The 15,629-nt window shown below is 42.3% G+C and overlaps 1 protein-coding gene across 1 annotated transcript in view; it reads left to right on the top strand.

Moving 5' to 3' along the window:
• DOCK3 (dedicator of cytokinesis 3) overlaps positions 1 to 15,629 on the top strand; it is a 606,207-nt gene that overhangs the window by 427,577 nt on the left and 163,001 nt on the right. The window contains exons 12-13 of the mRNA XM_011939302.1: positions 6,878 to 6,966; positions 11,681 to 11,806. Coding sequence (XP_011794692.1) covers positions 6,878 to 6,966; positions 11,681 to 11,806 — 215 coding nt within the window. The remainder of the gene's footprint in view (positions 1 to 6,877; positions 6,967 to 11,680; positions 11,807 to 15,629) is intronic.

Genomic DNA, 15,629 nt, shown 5'->3' with positions numbered 1-15,629 from the left:
CAGCTGTAGGTCTGTTAGAGTTTGCTTGAGGTCCACTCCAGACCCTGTTTGCCTGGGTATCAGCAGCAGAGGCTGCAGAACATAGAATATTGCTTAACAGCGAGTGTTGCTGTCTGATTCTTCCTCTGGAAGCTTCGTCACAGGGGTGTACCCCGCCATATGAGGTGTGAGGTGTCGGTCTGCACCCAGTCGGGGGTGTCTCCCAGTTAGGCTACTCAGGGGTTAGGGACCCACTTGAGCAGGCAGTCTGTCCGTTCTCAGATCTCAACCTCCTCCGTGCTGGGAGATCCACTGCTCTCTTCAAAGCTGTGTGACAGGGTCATTTACCTCTGCCGAGGTTTCTACTGCTTTTTATTTAGCTATGCCCTGTCCCCAGAGGTGGAGTCTACAGAGACAGGCAGGCCCCCTTGAGCTGCAGTGGACTCCACCCAGTTCAAGCTTCCTGGCAGCTTTGTTAACCTACTTAAGCCTCAGCAATGGTGGGTGCCCCTCCCCCAGCCTCACTGCTGCCTTGAAGTTAGATCTCATACTCCTGTGCTAGCAACGAGGGGAGGCTCCGTGGACGTGGGACCCTCCTGTCCAGGTGTGGGATATAATCTCCTGGTGTGCTGTTTGCTAAGACCCTTGGTAAAGCGCAGTATTAGGGTGGGAGTTACCCAATTTTCCATGTGTTGTTTGTCTCAGTTTCCCTTGGCTAGGAAAAGGGATTCCCTTCCCCCTTGCGCTTCCCAGGTGAGGCGATGGCTCGCCCTGCTTCAGCTTTCGCTGGTCGGGCTGCACCAGCTGACCAGCACCGATTGTCCGACGTGCCCCAGTGAGATGAACCCGGTACCTCAGTTGAAAATGCAGAAATCACCCGTCCTCTGTGTCGCTCGTGCTGGGAGCTGGAGGCTGGAGCTGCTCCTATTTGGCCATCTTGCTCCGGGAACTCAATTGCAGAATTTCTATCTGGTACTTTAAAAAACTGTCTCTTTGGTAAATTTCTCATTCATATCCTGAATTGTTTTTCTGAATTCTCTTGTATCTCACTGAGCTTCTGTAAAATCAAAATTTTGAATTCTTTATGTGGGATTTCAAAAATTTCTTTGATTAAGATCTATTTTTGGAGACTTATTATGTTCCTTTGGAAGTGTCATATTTCCTTGCTTTTTCATGTTTCCTGTGTCATTACATTGAAATTTGTGCATCTGGAGTAACAGTCACTTCTTCCTGTTTTGAATTTACTTTAGTAGGGAAAGACCTTTTCCTAAAGATCTATGGTGTCTGTGGTGTTGGTTGGGTAGGGTACTTTGGCTTTGACTCTGGTGTGTGCATTAGTGTCATCTCTGTATGATTTATTTGGCTGTAAACAGCATTAGTGGCATCTGTGATTTCCTTGATAGGTTAGGGTACAGTTATTAGTTAAGGCTGTGGGGAAGTTGTGCTGGGGACTAGGATGGCAGGTGGGTCAGTGATAGTGTCACTGGGCAGTGTACATTGGCAGCCATGTTGGCAATTATTGTTGTGTCAGTTGGTGGGCCTCCACATGGCTTGCTCAGATGCTGGTAGTGGCAGTGGTGGATTGTACAAGTGGATAGATTCTCAGGTTCCTGGGCAGTTACTTGGCGTGAGTGATAGCAGTAGCAGGACTGGGACAACTCTCTGGGTCCTGAGTGATGTGTGTTGATGTTGGTGATGGCTCTGAAGGGCTGGGTAACCCAATCTCCAGGAACTCAGGTGTCACTTGCAGGTAGGTGCAGATGAGGTGATAGCAGCCAGGAGTTCATGCCCCCAGGAGAAGTATTCAGGTGCCTGAAGTGGTTGGGTTGGGTATTTGCCAGGACCCTAGGCTGTGCTCTCTGTCACACAGCAGAGAGTGAAGCTGGACTAGGTAGGCTTGTGCTCAGACCTTCGAATGGTGAGAACAGCACGAGCCGTCATGGACCGGGCACTCCGCAGGCCCCAGGTGGAGTGCTCAGGTGAGGGGTATTAGCAGCTGTGCTAACACCCTGTCACAATAGAGGGTGGGGTCATCCTCGGTGACCAGAGCCTGGGCCAGCGGGTGGGAATGCACATTCCTCACACCCTAGTCTCAATGGGGCTTGCTCCCTGTCTCTGGCAGGGGTAGCCCATCTCAGCTGCAGGAGCCCCACCCAACTGGTGAGCAAGTCCCAGTGGTAAATTTTACGCCACTTGCATCCCAGTCTCCATCCTGGTGGCACTCACTTCTCATCTCCAGCAGCTACACCCCATGCCTTGCTTGCTTCTTAGCTCTGGCTGTAGGTATGCTTCCAGCATACTCCCCAGTCCCAGTAGCGACAGCTCGAGTTTCTGTCATGCCTCAACCCTGGCACTGCTGGGCTGCAGGACAGCAAGCAGTCTGTCAAAGGCTAGGTTTGAAAATGATATCTTGCTCCTCAGACATTTCAGGGATGAGATGTCAGGGGAGGCTGGAGAAGCAAATAGACTCAGGAAAGTTCTCCACCTCTTGGTGAACCTGCTTCTGCACCTTGCACACCTGCAGAGCTGCTTAACCACAGGTGCTTTTCACTTTGTTCTCTTCACCTCCTTGTTCTGGGATACAGGGACAATTCTCTGGACACTGTGAAGATCTTCCTAGGGATCGCCCACTAACTTCAAATCAAAGAGTGACAGAGACTGCAACAGAGCCACTTGGGCCTCTTAGAGCAGAGGATACAGAGCAGTGGGTTGGGTCCCTCAATTCAGTGAGCAGACAAGAGACAAAGGCTGATTTAGGTTTTGTTTTCATCATGAGCTTGCAGAAATATATTTTTCCTTGATGTTCAGTGATTACATTCAAAAGTTTATTTTGAATGTAATATTATTTATCATTCACTGACAGGTCATTTGTAGCTTCACAAAAAAAAAAAAAAGACAGGGAACGAGAGGGATGGAGCTAGTGAGACTGTGTCTAATATAATCTGTGTGCATTTCTGTGGGTTTGAAAACCCACTTGCTCTTTATACTAATTCAAACTAAAGAATTGTGAGTAAGAATAGCTTTAGAAGGTGCACATCTAGGCTGTGCACAGTGGCTCATGCCTGTAATCCTAGCACTTTGGGAGGCTGAGGCAGGCGGATCACTTGACGTCAGGGGTTCGAGACCAGCCTGGCCAACATAGTGAAACCCTGTCTCTACTAAAAATACAAAAATTAGCCAGGCATGGCAGCGGGTGCCTGTAATTCCAGCTACTCAGGAGGCTGAGGCATGAGAATCACTTGAACCAGGAAGGCAGAGGTTGCAGTGACCCGAAATCGTGCCATTGCACTCCAATCTGGGCAACAGAGGGAGACTCCTACTCAAAAAAAAAAGAAAAAAAGAAGATGTAGTACATCTATCACCACATAATGAGGTTTAAGGGTTTAGAAAGCAATTTTACCTAAATATACCTTTAATAACTACATCAGGTATAACATGAGGATGCTGCTAAAGGAATGGAAGAGTAAGATAGGCATGAAATGATGAAGACTTTTATAGGGTTAGGACTAAAGAGAATAATTTTAAAATCTGAACAATTGGCCCAGGTGTGGTGGCTCGTGACTGTCATCTTAGCACTTTGAGAGGCTAAGTAAGGCAAGAGGATTGCTTGAGCCGCAGGAGTTTGAGACCAGCCTGGGCAACATAGTAAAACCTTATCTCTACAAAAAAAAAAAAAAAAAAGACAAAAATTAGCTGGGCATGGTGGTGTGTGCCTGTGGTCCCAGGTACTCTGGAGACTGAGGTAGGAGGATCACCTGAGCCTGGGGAGGTCACAGCTGCAGTGAGCAGTGATCACACCACTGCACTCCTACCTGGGCGACAGTGAGACCCTGTATAGATCAGTCAATAGATAGATAGAAAGAAAGAATTCATTGTTAACAGCATATAGTATTTGAAAGCAAGTATTGTATTAAGAGAATAAAAAGAAGCGTTGGTAATTGAAGGTAAATTGATGCCTTTGTAACAATAACTTGGCAGTTCTGCAAAGCTAAATCTTGTTTATGGCCAGTCATGAGTAGACTGCAAAATTTCGAGAGTTCACCCTTTGCAGCCTGTGAATGAATCTGCATGACATTTGATTTCAAACCATCTTTCCTTTGGAGCTAGCAGGAGCTTCTTTCAAGCATACTTCCAGCCACTGGTGCGCCCATCCTCCTTGATTCAAATAGGCACAAATATGGCCATCCATTTTTCCTTTACTTTTCCCAGAAATGTGATTGTTTTCACTGCTCTTTTACTGTTTTCCTCTTAAGATAAATATAGTAATGATTTCCTAACATGACCATAATGCAGAATGTTTTCCTAAATATCTGCCTTTAGTGTAATGTAATTCTGATGCAGAATGATGGCAAAGTTTTAATTAGCAACATTTAAGCTATAAGAAATAACCAGTTGACCTTGGCAATTATGCCATTTATTTATTCAACAAATATTATATTAAGCACTTATTATGTGCTATAAGTTTTGCTACATGGTGGAGATGATTAGCAAGACACAGTCCTTATCATCTAAGGACTTGCAGTCAGGTGAAGTAGACAAATAGGTGCCCTAAAATATAATAGGCATTCTTCTAGAAATCAGAATTCAGCGAAGACCCAAAAGAGGTAGTGGTCAGGTCTAAGGTAGGGATGTTGAGAATGGAGAATAATAGAGTAAGCTGGAAAGGATTCATAGAAAAAGCAATATTGAACTGAATCCTTTAAAAAAAGAAAAAAGAGGGGGAAAGAAAAGAAAGAAATACAATTAATAGAGTCTTTGTAGGCTTTTTCAATGTAAAAGAGATCTGGAGAGGTAAGAGAGGACCCTGATGAGTCTGCCTTAAATGACTTGCTGAAAAGTTTGAACTCTAACCTGTGAAGGGCATTAAGAAGGGTGGCCATATAACCAAATTGACATTCTGGAAAGGAAGATGTGTAAAAGACCAGTTAGAAGATTATTGTACTGGTCCAGAAGAGAGATGATAATGACCAAACCAAGACAATGAAGAGGGAGGAGAGGTCAAATGTGAGATTTGATTATTGCAAAATCTGTAGGATATGGTGAATGCTGGAAGGATATAGTACTACTGAGTTCCTCTCAGTGAGAGGGCATCTGTGGGTCCAGTCAGGTTGGGGAGAAATGAATTTTTTTGGCCATGTAGATCAGGAGCTTAGGATGAGTCTGGGCTGGAGACAATGCTTTGGAGCTTGGCAGTAGTTGAAGCTATGGGAATGGTTGAGATTGCCCAGGAAGGCTTGTAGAGTAAGAAAGAAATGGGCTGAAGGCAGAGCTGTGAAGGTCACTGATAGGTAAGGGATATGCAAGGGGAGAGGAATGGCAGGAACAGGCTGTCAGTTGTCTAGCATCTGAATTATATGTGTTGGGTGGAGGGGTAGATGTGAGTGAAATAATACAGATTGCCACTGTTGGTATGACTGACAAAGCTCCAGCTGCATTATACCACCAAGGGACCAGTGAGTATTTTATTGGAGAAAAACTGAAATTGCCCCATCCAGTAGGGGAGGTAATTTTCAAAGCTTTTAATTTCCTGCTAAGTTGCTAAATCACAAGAGATTGTTTTAAAGGATACTCTTCCCTCTTTCCTTGTTTGGAAGGAATTCTATAGGCAGAAAGTTATTCTCAGAGCCCTGGGCTGTGAGAACCTCCTTTAACCATTCATCACAACAGCTCTGAGTAAATGAGGCATATTTGTATGGCTGAGGAGTCCAAAGAGCCACTGAGTGGGTAGCAGTTAGTTAAGCTAGTAACTAACCTGCTTTATCTCTGAGTGGCCTCTATTCCAACCCTTTTATTTAGAGACCTGATATGCTTCATACTATTGGATGGCACATTCTATAACTCTTGCTGGGGTGTCCTCCTGGAAGTGGCCATGCTGAACTGGACACATCTGAGTAATCCATGGAAAGTTCCATGGGTTCTCCTTTTTGCATGGGTCCTGTTTTCTGAGATAGGTAGATCCATACCTTCCTAACCAACAGGGGAGGGGGTAGAACCAGGGCTGTGGGAACTCCCTGAGTGTCAAATGGAATTTTCAAGAGATTACCCTCATCTTTTTCCATTTGTTTTATTAAGGTGTCTGTATTAGCATAAGGAATTCGTAGTCTCTGTTCCTAAACTTTGTTCCAAATGGTTATGTGGTTGCAGTTCTCCGGGAATTGACCTTTAGAAGGAAGACACTAAAACATCGGAATGTAACAGAAATGCACTGTTATTCCTGCCCTCTTTTGTCTCGATCCCATGGTTCCTAGGAAGCAGCTTTATTCCTAGGAAGGAACTTTATTCTTACACATTTAGGCATCAGCTTTGTCTGCTAAGTCCTCCTTCTCTCTGACCACAGAAGACTTCATGGTAAATCAAGCCCACTGCTCTCACAAGCTTTTCTTCTTAACTTAGTCTGGTTGAAACATAGCTTCATGCAAATAGTATCAACATTGCTTATAGCTTAGCAGGGCTTTCCTTTGGGGCCAGTCATAATGACAGTTGTATGATAGTAAAAAACCAATGCCAAAGCAGTTTCTAAACAGTAGTACTTGTTGAGAGGAAATGTTTTTCCTCTATCAGGAACTTTCCTCTGGGACCTGTTTATATGTCTGTGTGCACGCATGCAGTGGGTGCTAGAAAAGAAACAACTTTTCATGTGGGTTAGTGTTACTTCTGAGAGAAGGAATTTTGCCAATTAAATGTTTGTAGGGATTCATTTTAGAGTTTCTATCCTTTGCCCAAGTATGTCTTTTGTGCTTAATAGGAAATGAGCCTTGTTTAATTTAGTAAAACATAACACCATTTCTTTAGGAAAGTGAGGGATCCTTTTCCCTTCGAACTTAAGTGTTACACATTGGAACATCAGACCAGGTGTTTAAAATACTTGAGTGCTATAACACCTGTCCTTCTGTTATAGGTGCAACAATGAGAGTGAGTGGTCCCAGATCCACGAGAACATCATCCGAAAGTCCAGTGCCAAGTACTCTGCCCCCAGCGCCAGCCATGGTGAGGTACTTCTCTGACTAGAACATTTTGTGTTGCATTTGTAGTTGCTAATCATACAGTACTTCAGTTGGTTGGTGCAGATTGCCTGCTGTATTCCCTACAGACATTTATTCTCCTGTCCAGGCATTTCCTACTCATTCTTTTTGTAGTAATTTGAGGCTTTCCCTAATATCTGCTGACCAAAATACATTTTCTGCTTTTTCTGGGATGAGTTCTATATGCTTTGATAGGTAACTTGAGTTCTAATTCAAATCCAGAGTGAGCAAAAATATTACAGGGTTTGTTACATTATGAAGTCTATGTTTGCCTAAAAAAAAGATTATACTCAGCCAAATAAATATCTCTCTCTATATATAGCTAGGTATCTATATAGATATAGACATTACACACTTCTCTATTTCTGAAAGACTGACCATAATGAGAATCAGTGATTAGTCTGTCAGTATCAGTCATTCTGAAACTAGAATGGAAAATCTTTATTTCAAAGAAGCTTCATTTTAGCTCAACTTCTCCTTTTCCTTTTCCCTTCCTTTCTTTAAAAACTCTGTTTAAATAATTTCTATAAAATCTCAGTACAGTTCTACATATTGTATTGTTTTCTAAGTTAAACATTAATGCTTGATTAAATTAGAAACATTATTTAAAAGCCTATGTGCCTTTATAGACCCTTGCAAATAGCTATCTAATTTACGCAGAACCAGGTTACTCCTGATAGTTTTTACCTCTAAATCATTTTATAACCTCTTTTATATAATCCTCTTTGTTTTAACTTGCATAGACCTTGTTGGAAATTATAAGTTGTCCTTAAATGACAGTGTAAAATCACTGAGAGGCAAGCAGTTTCTAAAGAGTAGTACATGTTGTAGAAAACTTTGTTTTTTCTCTGTTGGGGTGAGCAGATACTCGACTAGGAGGATCCTTAGAGGAGATCTACACCAGAGGCTGCCAAGATTGAGACCTGCAGCTGTAACAACTTGATTCCTCTAAAATCCTAGTGGGGGTTTAGGCGATATCTGAGAGCCTCTCACTATTTTTAAATGACAGTTTTCCCTTATACATGTGCCTGGATGCCAAGTAGCTCCATGCAGTGTGCTAAATCTAGGCTAACGCAAGAGACAAATAAAATTTTATTTTGAAAATATAGGAAAGTTACTAGCAATTTGGGAAACTGCAATTCACATCAATATTTGTCATGTTCTTTGCTTTATTTACTTATTTGATTTATAAAGAGGTGCCCTTGACTGCACATTCTTGGGACATAGTATGATTAAAACCTATAGAGAATATTTAAAAAGAGAGATGGTAGTACTAATTCGTGAAAGAGCAACTTCTACCATTGCTTCACCAGGTTAAGATGATGAGATTTGTCTTGCTCCCCAGAGCGAGCAGGGACTGTGCCATGTTCTGTGTCTGATTTTTGTCTAGAACTCACAGACACTTGCCATTTAAACAGTGTTAGAAAGACCTCTCTGCGGGACACCACAGACTTCAGAGAGCCTCAGTTGCGATGGCTGTAATGAGAGGAGGTCTGTGTAGTTGTGGAAAAGTAAGTAGGAGGAACAGGCTGCTTCTTTTTGAAGTATGTTAGAAGCTAGCTGAGACCTTAGAAATCACCTGTTTCAACCCCCTCATTAAATAAATGAGGAAACTGAAGCTCAGCAAAATGACTTAGTGGCTGAACAAGGATAGAACCCAGGTCTCCAGACTCCAGACCTTTGGCCTTTCTACTCAGTTGCCAAGCTTCTGAGCATGGGTTTTCTACTGCAGGACTCTGGGGTCTTCGTGTCAGAGAATTTTATAGATTGCTTAAGGAATATTTCAGGTCTTTATTAGTCTGCTTAATTAAAGATACATCTTTATTAAAAATCAGTTTACTTTGCTATAAACTTTTACTCATCTTTGTTAAATATTGTGGGCAGTTCATTGCCTTGCAGTTCTGTTTCTGAAGTCATTAGTGCTTTTCCTTCAAGTCACATAATTTAAAAATGCAGAAGCAATTGCTACACTGGGTTTGAATGCTGAGAGTAAATGTATCATCCAGCAATAACTCTTTTATGTGAACTTTAATAGATGTGGGTCTTCATTTCCATTGTTGGCCTCTTGGATATGTAGCTACAAACTGAACTTTTAACAGTTCCAGTAGTAGCATGAAGAGTATTAAGGACAAGTGAAGATAAAGCAGTTGACACACAAGTTTTCTATTTATTTTAAAATGACTGTTAACTACAATTTATTTCCATATCTTGGGCTGACATTAATTTATATAATTAATCCTCATCCAGCATTTCCACAAGGAGGGATGGGGGCGTGTGGCACAAGAACAGAGTCAAGTTGGTGCCCTCCAATATTTTGTACAGGTGTTAATTTGTCCAGTTACTTTTTTATGGGTCAGTCTTTAATCCGATAAGACGTTCAGTAAGAAAATGGTTTTCTTGTATCAGGTGATCAGTGAGACCAGATTAACGAAGAAATTGTATAGACTTTGTTATTTTCAAATTCTTTGATTTGAGGGCCCCATTGAGATGATAGTCAGGTAGAACATCAAGTGTTGCCAAGGGACTGGTTGCATACTGGGTGAGTGAGTGGGTCACTTTTCTGAACTATTAATGAAGGCTCTCTTGTGCCCAGAATCATGCCTTAGCATTATTTGGTATGTGCTTCATACCAACACAGGGTTTCAGAACTAGAAAGGAAACCCACAAGTTCCAGGATCCCATCTCTACAAAAGGACATACAGTTTTTATAGCCTCCATTGGTGATTTCTTTCATTTTTTGCATGTCTTTTCATCTGATCTCTTGCATGAACTTGAAGGTTTTCTCTTATTTGTTATGTTTAGAAGTAGAGAGCAGCTCTTTAGGATCCCTTTGGATAGCTCAAAAGCTAATTGTGATACTCTCAGCACGTTTAGTCAACATCTTCATGAGTTTCGCTTTGCATCTGTAGGCCATTTTGGTTGCTCAGAAGATGCAGAGACAAAAGGCAGTCAGCAAGTACTTAAATAAACCCTTGCCAATGCAGAATGGTTAGAGTACACCCACTGATTTTTTTTTTTTTAGCTTTTGCCCTCCAACCACAACTCCCTCAAAGTACGGAGACTTTCATCCCCGGCTGTTTGCTTCATGCTGGGCTGTCTCGTAAGTCTGATTTCTATTTACCCAGAGGATATGATTTGATAGCTACGTAAACACAACAAAGATGAATAAGTTAGGGTTATGAGGGGAGGGCAGATATATCCTAAGCTGTTCTCTACAAAGATTATTGTGGTTTTGATTATGGCTCCCAGCCTTTCAGGTTCATAAACTAATTGCAGTTTAGTCTGACAGTGATTAGGTTTAAGATAATTACTTTAGAGGGGCTGAAATCTTAAACACTGATTATCTAACCAGAATGCCAACTGGAATACTGTATGTTTGCCTTCTCAGGGCACTGTGATCCTGGTGTTAATGACACTTGAGATACCATGTTTGTAATCCCAAGGTTTCTTGGGAAGCATGAGTTTAGTAGAAGCAACAAGATAATCTTGAGGTTCTGTCCGGGCTGTAGTAGAACCGTATTTCATCCCTTGGCCCAGCTCTGAGAGTACATATTCCTGGCTACTGGCATACTTTTCTTGCCAGATAAAATATCTGTAACCCTTCTATCTGACTTCTGTCTTTGACTACTTTTCCATTCCCTCCTCCCTCCCCATTCCTAGACCATTCTTATTTTAAAATTCTACTTGTTACTATCTCCATTCCAGCTACTACTCTTCTAATTGTATTCATTATCATAACACCTTATTCCCTCATTTCTATAGATGTTCATCTGCTATTTAACTCACAAGTTTATAGACCAATGAGGGTGCCTCCTCTCAACCCATAGATCAACGCCTAAATTCTTCATCCTGTTAACAGCTAAACCCATTCACAGTTATAGAAGTAACACTTCCTAATTCCATAGAGGCTTGACTGTTACAGCCTTCTAGCCAGTAGCTACAGAGGGGACCCTCAGGAGGGTGCTGTGGAGGTGGAAATTTCAGGAGATTCTAGCTTTGTGCACAACTCCAAGGGTGTAAGTAATGAGCCAGAAGGCAGCTCACCTGGGGGTATATTTCAAATACTTCCAAGTTTTGATTAAAGATCATGTGGAGGATCTGAAATCCTCATGGAGTCAAGGCTTGGTTAGTCCCACAAAAGCACCCTCTTTGCAGAATGTGATGTCTCCTCTGTTGCTAGCCAGTGCAAGATTAAACTAGCAAGTTACTTCCCACACTTTGACATACTCCCAGCATAAAACACAGCACATCTTAGCTTGCTCATTTCTCATATTTGGGATGCCCTGACTGAAGGTCTTCTTTGGCCATGCTTGTTTCTACTCTATAGATTTCTCTAGGTTCCTAAATATATAACTTATGTAGTTCAACCCTCTCATTCAGTAGGGCCAGCTGGACCCTAGTTGGATGCTGGGGAATGGAGGGAGAGACAACTCAATCTCCCAGACCTCGGTCTGTGTTTAATAGACTAGTTCTCTGGGTTATTAGGGTCACTTTGACTTAAATTTCTTTAGCTTTCCAAAATGTTTCTTGAAAATAACTTACACTTTCTGCCTCAAAGTTTTTCTCAAGAATTTTGCTGAACTTTGCAAATTTTCTTCTGGAAAATGTGACTATGTCTTTTCTAGTACTATATAACAGGGTAGAACTGTGATTCTAAGAAAATGCTTTTGGTTTTGCAGGTCTCATCATTTCTCTGCAGCTTCTTCGTGGAGACATGGAACAGATTCGGAGAGAAAATCCCATGATATTTAATAGGGGATTGGCAATTACAAGAAAATTGGGATTTCCTGATGTCATTATGCCAGGTATGCAGAACTGCTTGGGGCTGGGAAGGTAGATGGGTTAGGATGGAGTCTAGTGCTCCCCTCCTGAGAAGGTGGTGAACTGTGCTATGGAAGAGACCTGCAACTATTAAAATCTCCCACATCCCAAGTCAGGCTGCTTACTGCAATCTGCAGTCAATGGCTCTTCGGCTCTTATAGGCATTTGTTCTTTTCCAGAAGCCCCTACATTGCATTCACCAGTGCAACATGATATTCCAGCAGATAGGTAGGCTTTGTTGTCTTCTATGAAGGCTGGATGGTAGGAGTGAATATGGAACCTTCATGGAGAGTTTTTATACTCTTCCTTCCTTTTCTTAGAAGATAATTGTCTCACAAGAACTTCCTGCTTAAGGGTAAAAATATATCAAAATATATGCGTGTAGTATCAGTGAATCCCATATGTGTAGGAATAGCAGATACCTTTCCATTTTCATGTATCAGAAAAATAGATCAGGCAAATGGTATAAGTTAGACATTGTGAATATAGCACTACCTGGTCAGCTTCTCACGAATTGTCTCACCCATTTCATCTAATGCCCAGTGGAGAGCCAGGGCACAAATTGGGAATGCATTGACCCTCAACTGTGGTCCCAGTAGGTCAATATCAGGTTCATGTTTTCTAATTAGGCAGACGTGGGTAGGACTGGAAAAGTGGATCCCATCAGAGCCAAGGGAGTTATCAGGAATGAAGAAGGGGTAGAGGCATGGTTCAGATGGATGGTAGGTGTCCAGATAACCAGAGAAGATACAAATAAGGAGAAGAAGATTAGAACAGGTAAATGTCTGGTTGTCTGAATAGATTATAGGAGGAGTGGACCTACCCTCTTAGTTGAGTTTTTTGTTGTTGTTGTTGTTTGTTTGTTTGGTTGGTTGTTTTGAGACAGAGTCTTACTCTGTTGCCCACACTGGAATGCAGTGGCGCTATCTTGGCTAACTGCAAACTCCACCCCCTAGGTTCAAGTGATTCTCCTGCCTCAGCCTCCCGAGTAGCTGGGACTACACATGTACACTGCCACACCTGGCTAATTTTTGTAATTTTTGTAGAGACAGGTTTCACCATGTTGGCCAGACCGGTCTCGAACTCCTGACCTCAAGTGATCCAGTACTGGCATACTGGTCTTGAACTCCTGACCTCGGCCTCCCAAAGTGCTGGGATTACAGACTTGAGCCACTGCATCTGGCCTCAGTTGAGTTGTAATGCTCTGCTAAAAGCTTATTTGCGTTTATTGTAAAAGGCCAGGCCAGACTAGACTGAACTGATTGTGATCACTTTAAATATCACTTATTTGGAGTTCTTCATGGTGGTTCACTAAATTCTCTTGCTGGAAGCATTTGCCAGCACATACACAAAGGGTTGGGTAGCCTGGCCATAGAGAAGGCCTATGTGATGAGTTCCAGCTGCCTTCCAACTTCCCAGGCTATGCCCAGATTTATTTCCTGTCACCTTCATTGTCTCTCCATAGACACTGTAAATGCAGAGCAAGCTGCTACGCACAGCCTTCATCTTCTACTAATGCACACAAGAGAGTCTTTTCGATGGGAAACGTAGGCTAGTAGATCAATTATGTTTTTCTCTAAATGCTAGGGAGACTTCATGCTTATGAAAGCTGTTGTAGGGGTAGTGACTGCCACAGGACACTTCTACCATCCTGTCGTGACACCTTTCTTAGCTCTTTCAAGGCTGCTAATTAGGAAAAGAGCCCAAGCATAGTCAGGCTTCTTGACTATGAAAAAAAAAAAAGGGGCCGGGCGCAGTGGCTCACGCCTATAATCCCAGCACTTTGGGAGGCTGAGGTGGGCAGATCAGGAGGTCAGGAGATCGAGACCATCCTGGCTAACACGGTGAAACCCTGTCTCTACTAAAAATACAAAAAATTAGCCGGGCATGGTGGTGGGTGCCTGTAGTCCCAGCCACTTGGGAGGCTGAGGCAGGAGAATGGCGTGAACCCGGGAAGTGGAGTTTGCAGTGAACCGAGATCGCACCACTGCACTCCAGCCTGGGAGACAGAGCGAAACTCCGTCTCAGAAAAAAAAACAAAAAACAAACAAAAAGTTACCAAAATCGAAAAAAGAATAAATAGATACCAAAATCAACCTGGTGATCTTTTAAAAATTAAATATCTAGGCTTATGTGGTGGAATGTATCCCAAGGAGATATACTTAAAGTCCTTCCTTTCTCTTAAGAACTTTTCTAAGATTCAGATACTACCTTCCTGATAGTCTTCACATACTCCTGGGATTAAAACCAAGTGATCAGAGACTAGAAAGGAACAAGCTTCAGTCAAAAATGTATTTAAGCAAAATTTGATTTTAAGTTACATTGTCAAAATCTCATCTGTGGAAAGAAATCTTTTTTAGGATACTCTGCATCTCTTCATATCATTGGCACACAGCTAGACATGACTATGGAAATGTGCAATTTCAAGCATTGGTGAGGCAAGCTGAGGTTAAGGGGATTTTCCCTCTGGGCAGCTAAGGTATTGTCATATGATTTTCCCCACAAGGCAGAGATACTGGGCAGTCCTGGCAGTCCCAGGGTGGGGCTGTGAGCCTGCCTTTGAAGTACTGAGCACTATAGCCGAAAGTGACGACTGATTCATAGGCAGAGCAGCCCTTTTGCATAATCTGCCCCCTCTTCCATCCTTTCTCTTCCAGAGAAAAGAACTTTTGCACAGATGGCCACTCCCAGGGTTGTGGGCTGTTAACAACTCTCATTTTCCCCTTAATATGCCCCAGTATACTGTCAAGAGTAGGTTTGCAGTCACTGGGCAAAGTGATAGGACTGTACCTGCAGGTCCTATTGGATCAGCAGGAAAAGTATGCAGGAGTGTTTTACATTGTGGTCAGCCTGTCTGGGGAAACAGTGACTGTTAAGAAGTCCTTAGGAGTCTTTTTCAAACCCTGGCCACATCTCTACCTGCAGCTAGTCCACCCATCATCTGTGAGAGTGTTTTACTTGAGTTGTGCAGTCCCTCAGCTCTCACAGTGCTGGTGTGACCAAGTTACAAGAAATTGCAACTTCATCTTCTTGACCCATGAACATGTCGAGAAATAGGAAGGAAAGAAATCATGTCAGTAACTGTGACCATGACAGCATGGTAAGCCTGAGAAATTAAAGTAAATGAAAAAATTAGAATTATTCATAAACTGTGATCCTTATTTTAAAACTATCCAGCATTTGGCAGAAACTATCAAACACTCATTTGGAAAGGTCTTTTTTTTTTTTTTTTTTGGTCAGGATGGCCCAGTATGTCAAAGCATACTGGCAAAGCTGTAAGGGAGAGTTCACACAGGCTCTAGCCACACCAGTAGCTAACATATGATTTCTAAAAAGGTCTTCTTGACATTCTACCATTGCTTTCCATGAGAGCGTACATACATATCACAGGGATGATGTGAGCATGAGATATTCTGCTCTTCCATGACTGAGGCCATGAGTGCACAGCCATTCACTTCTGCTCATGACCCTTGGTAATGAGCAAGAGGCAACAGTGATACTGCTGGTGTTCTGGGAGCCAACCCAGGAAATGCCATCTTAGATTATGGAAGAACAAATAGATATGAGAAATTTAGCCACTTTTTTTTAAACTGAGCATATAACCTTTTGTTAGTTGATCACCATATTTCAGTGGATACTTTTTCTTTCCTTCTGAACTCATTTTAGTGAAGTACAAAAGCTAATAATAACTCTATGGCACACTTTTAGTCCTTTTCTAGATTTTTTAAGAAGATGGGCAGGCAAGACAAACAGGACAGGTGTTCCAGTTAAACAAGTTGATGTTAACATTGTTTTCTGTAGCTCCTG

This window comes from Colobus angolensis, unplaced genomic scaffold, assembly GCF_000951035.1.
Source record: "Colobus angolensis palliatus isolate OR3802 unplaced genomic scaffold, Cang.pa_1.0 Scaffold18, whole genome shotgun sequence".
Taxonomy (NCBI): domain Eukaryota; kingdom Metazoa; phylum Chordata; class Mammalia; order Primates; family Cercopithecidae; genus Colobus; species Colobus angolensis.
This window is presented reverse-complemented; position numbering and strand designations above follow the sequence as displayed.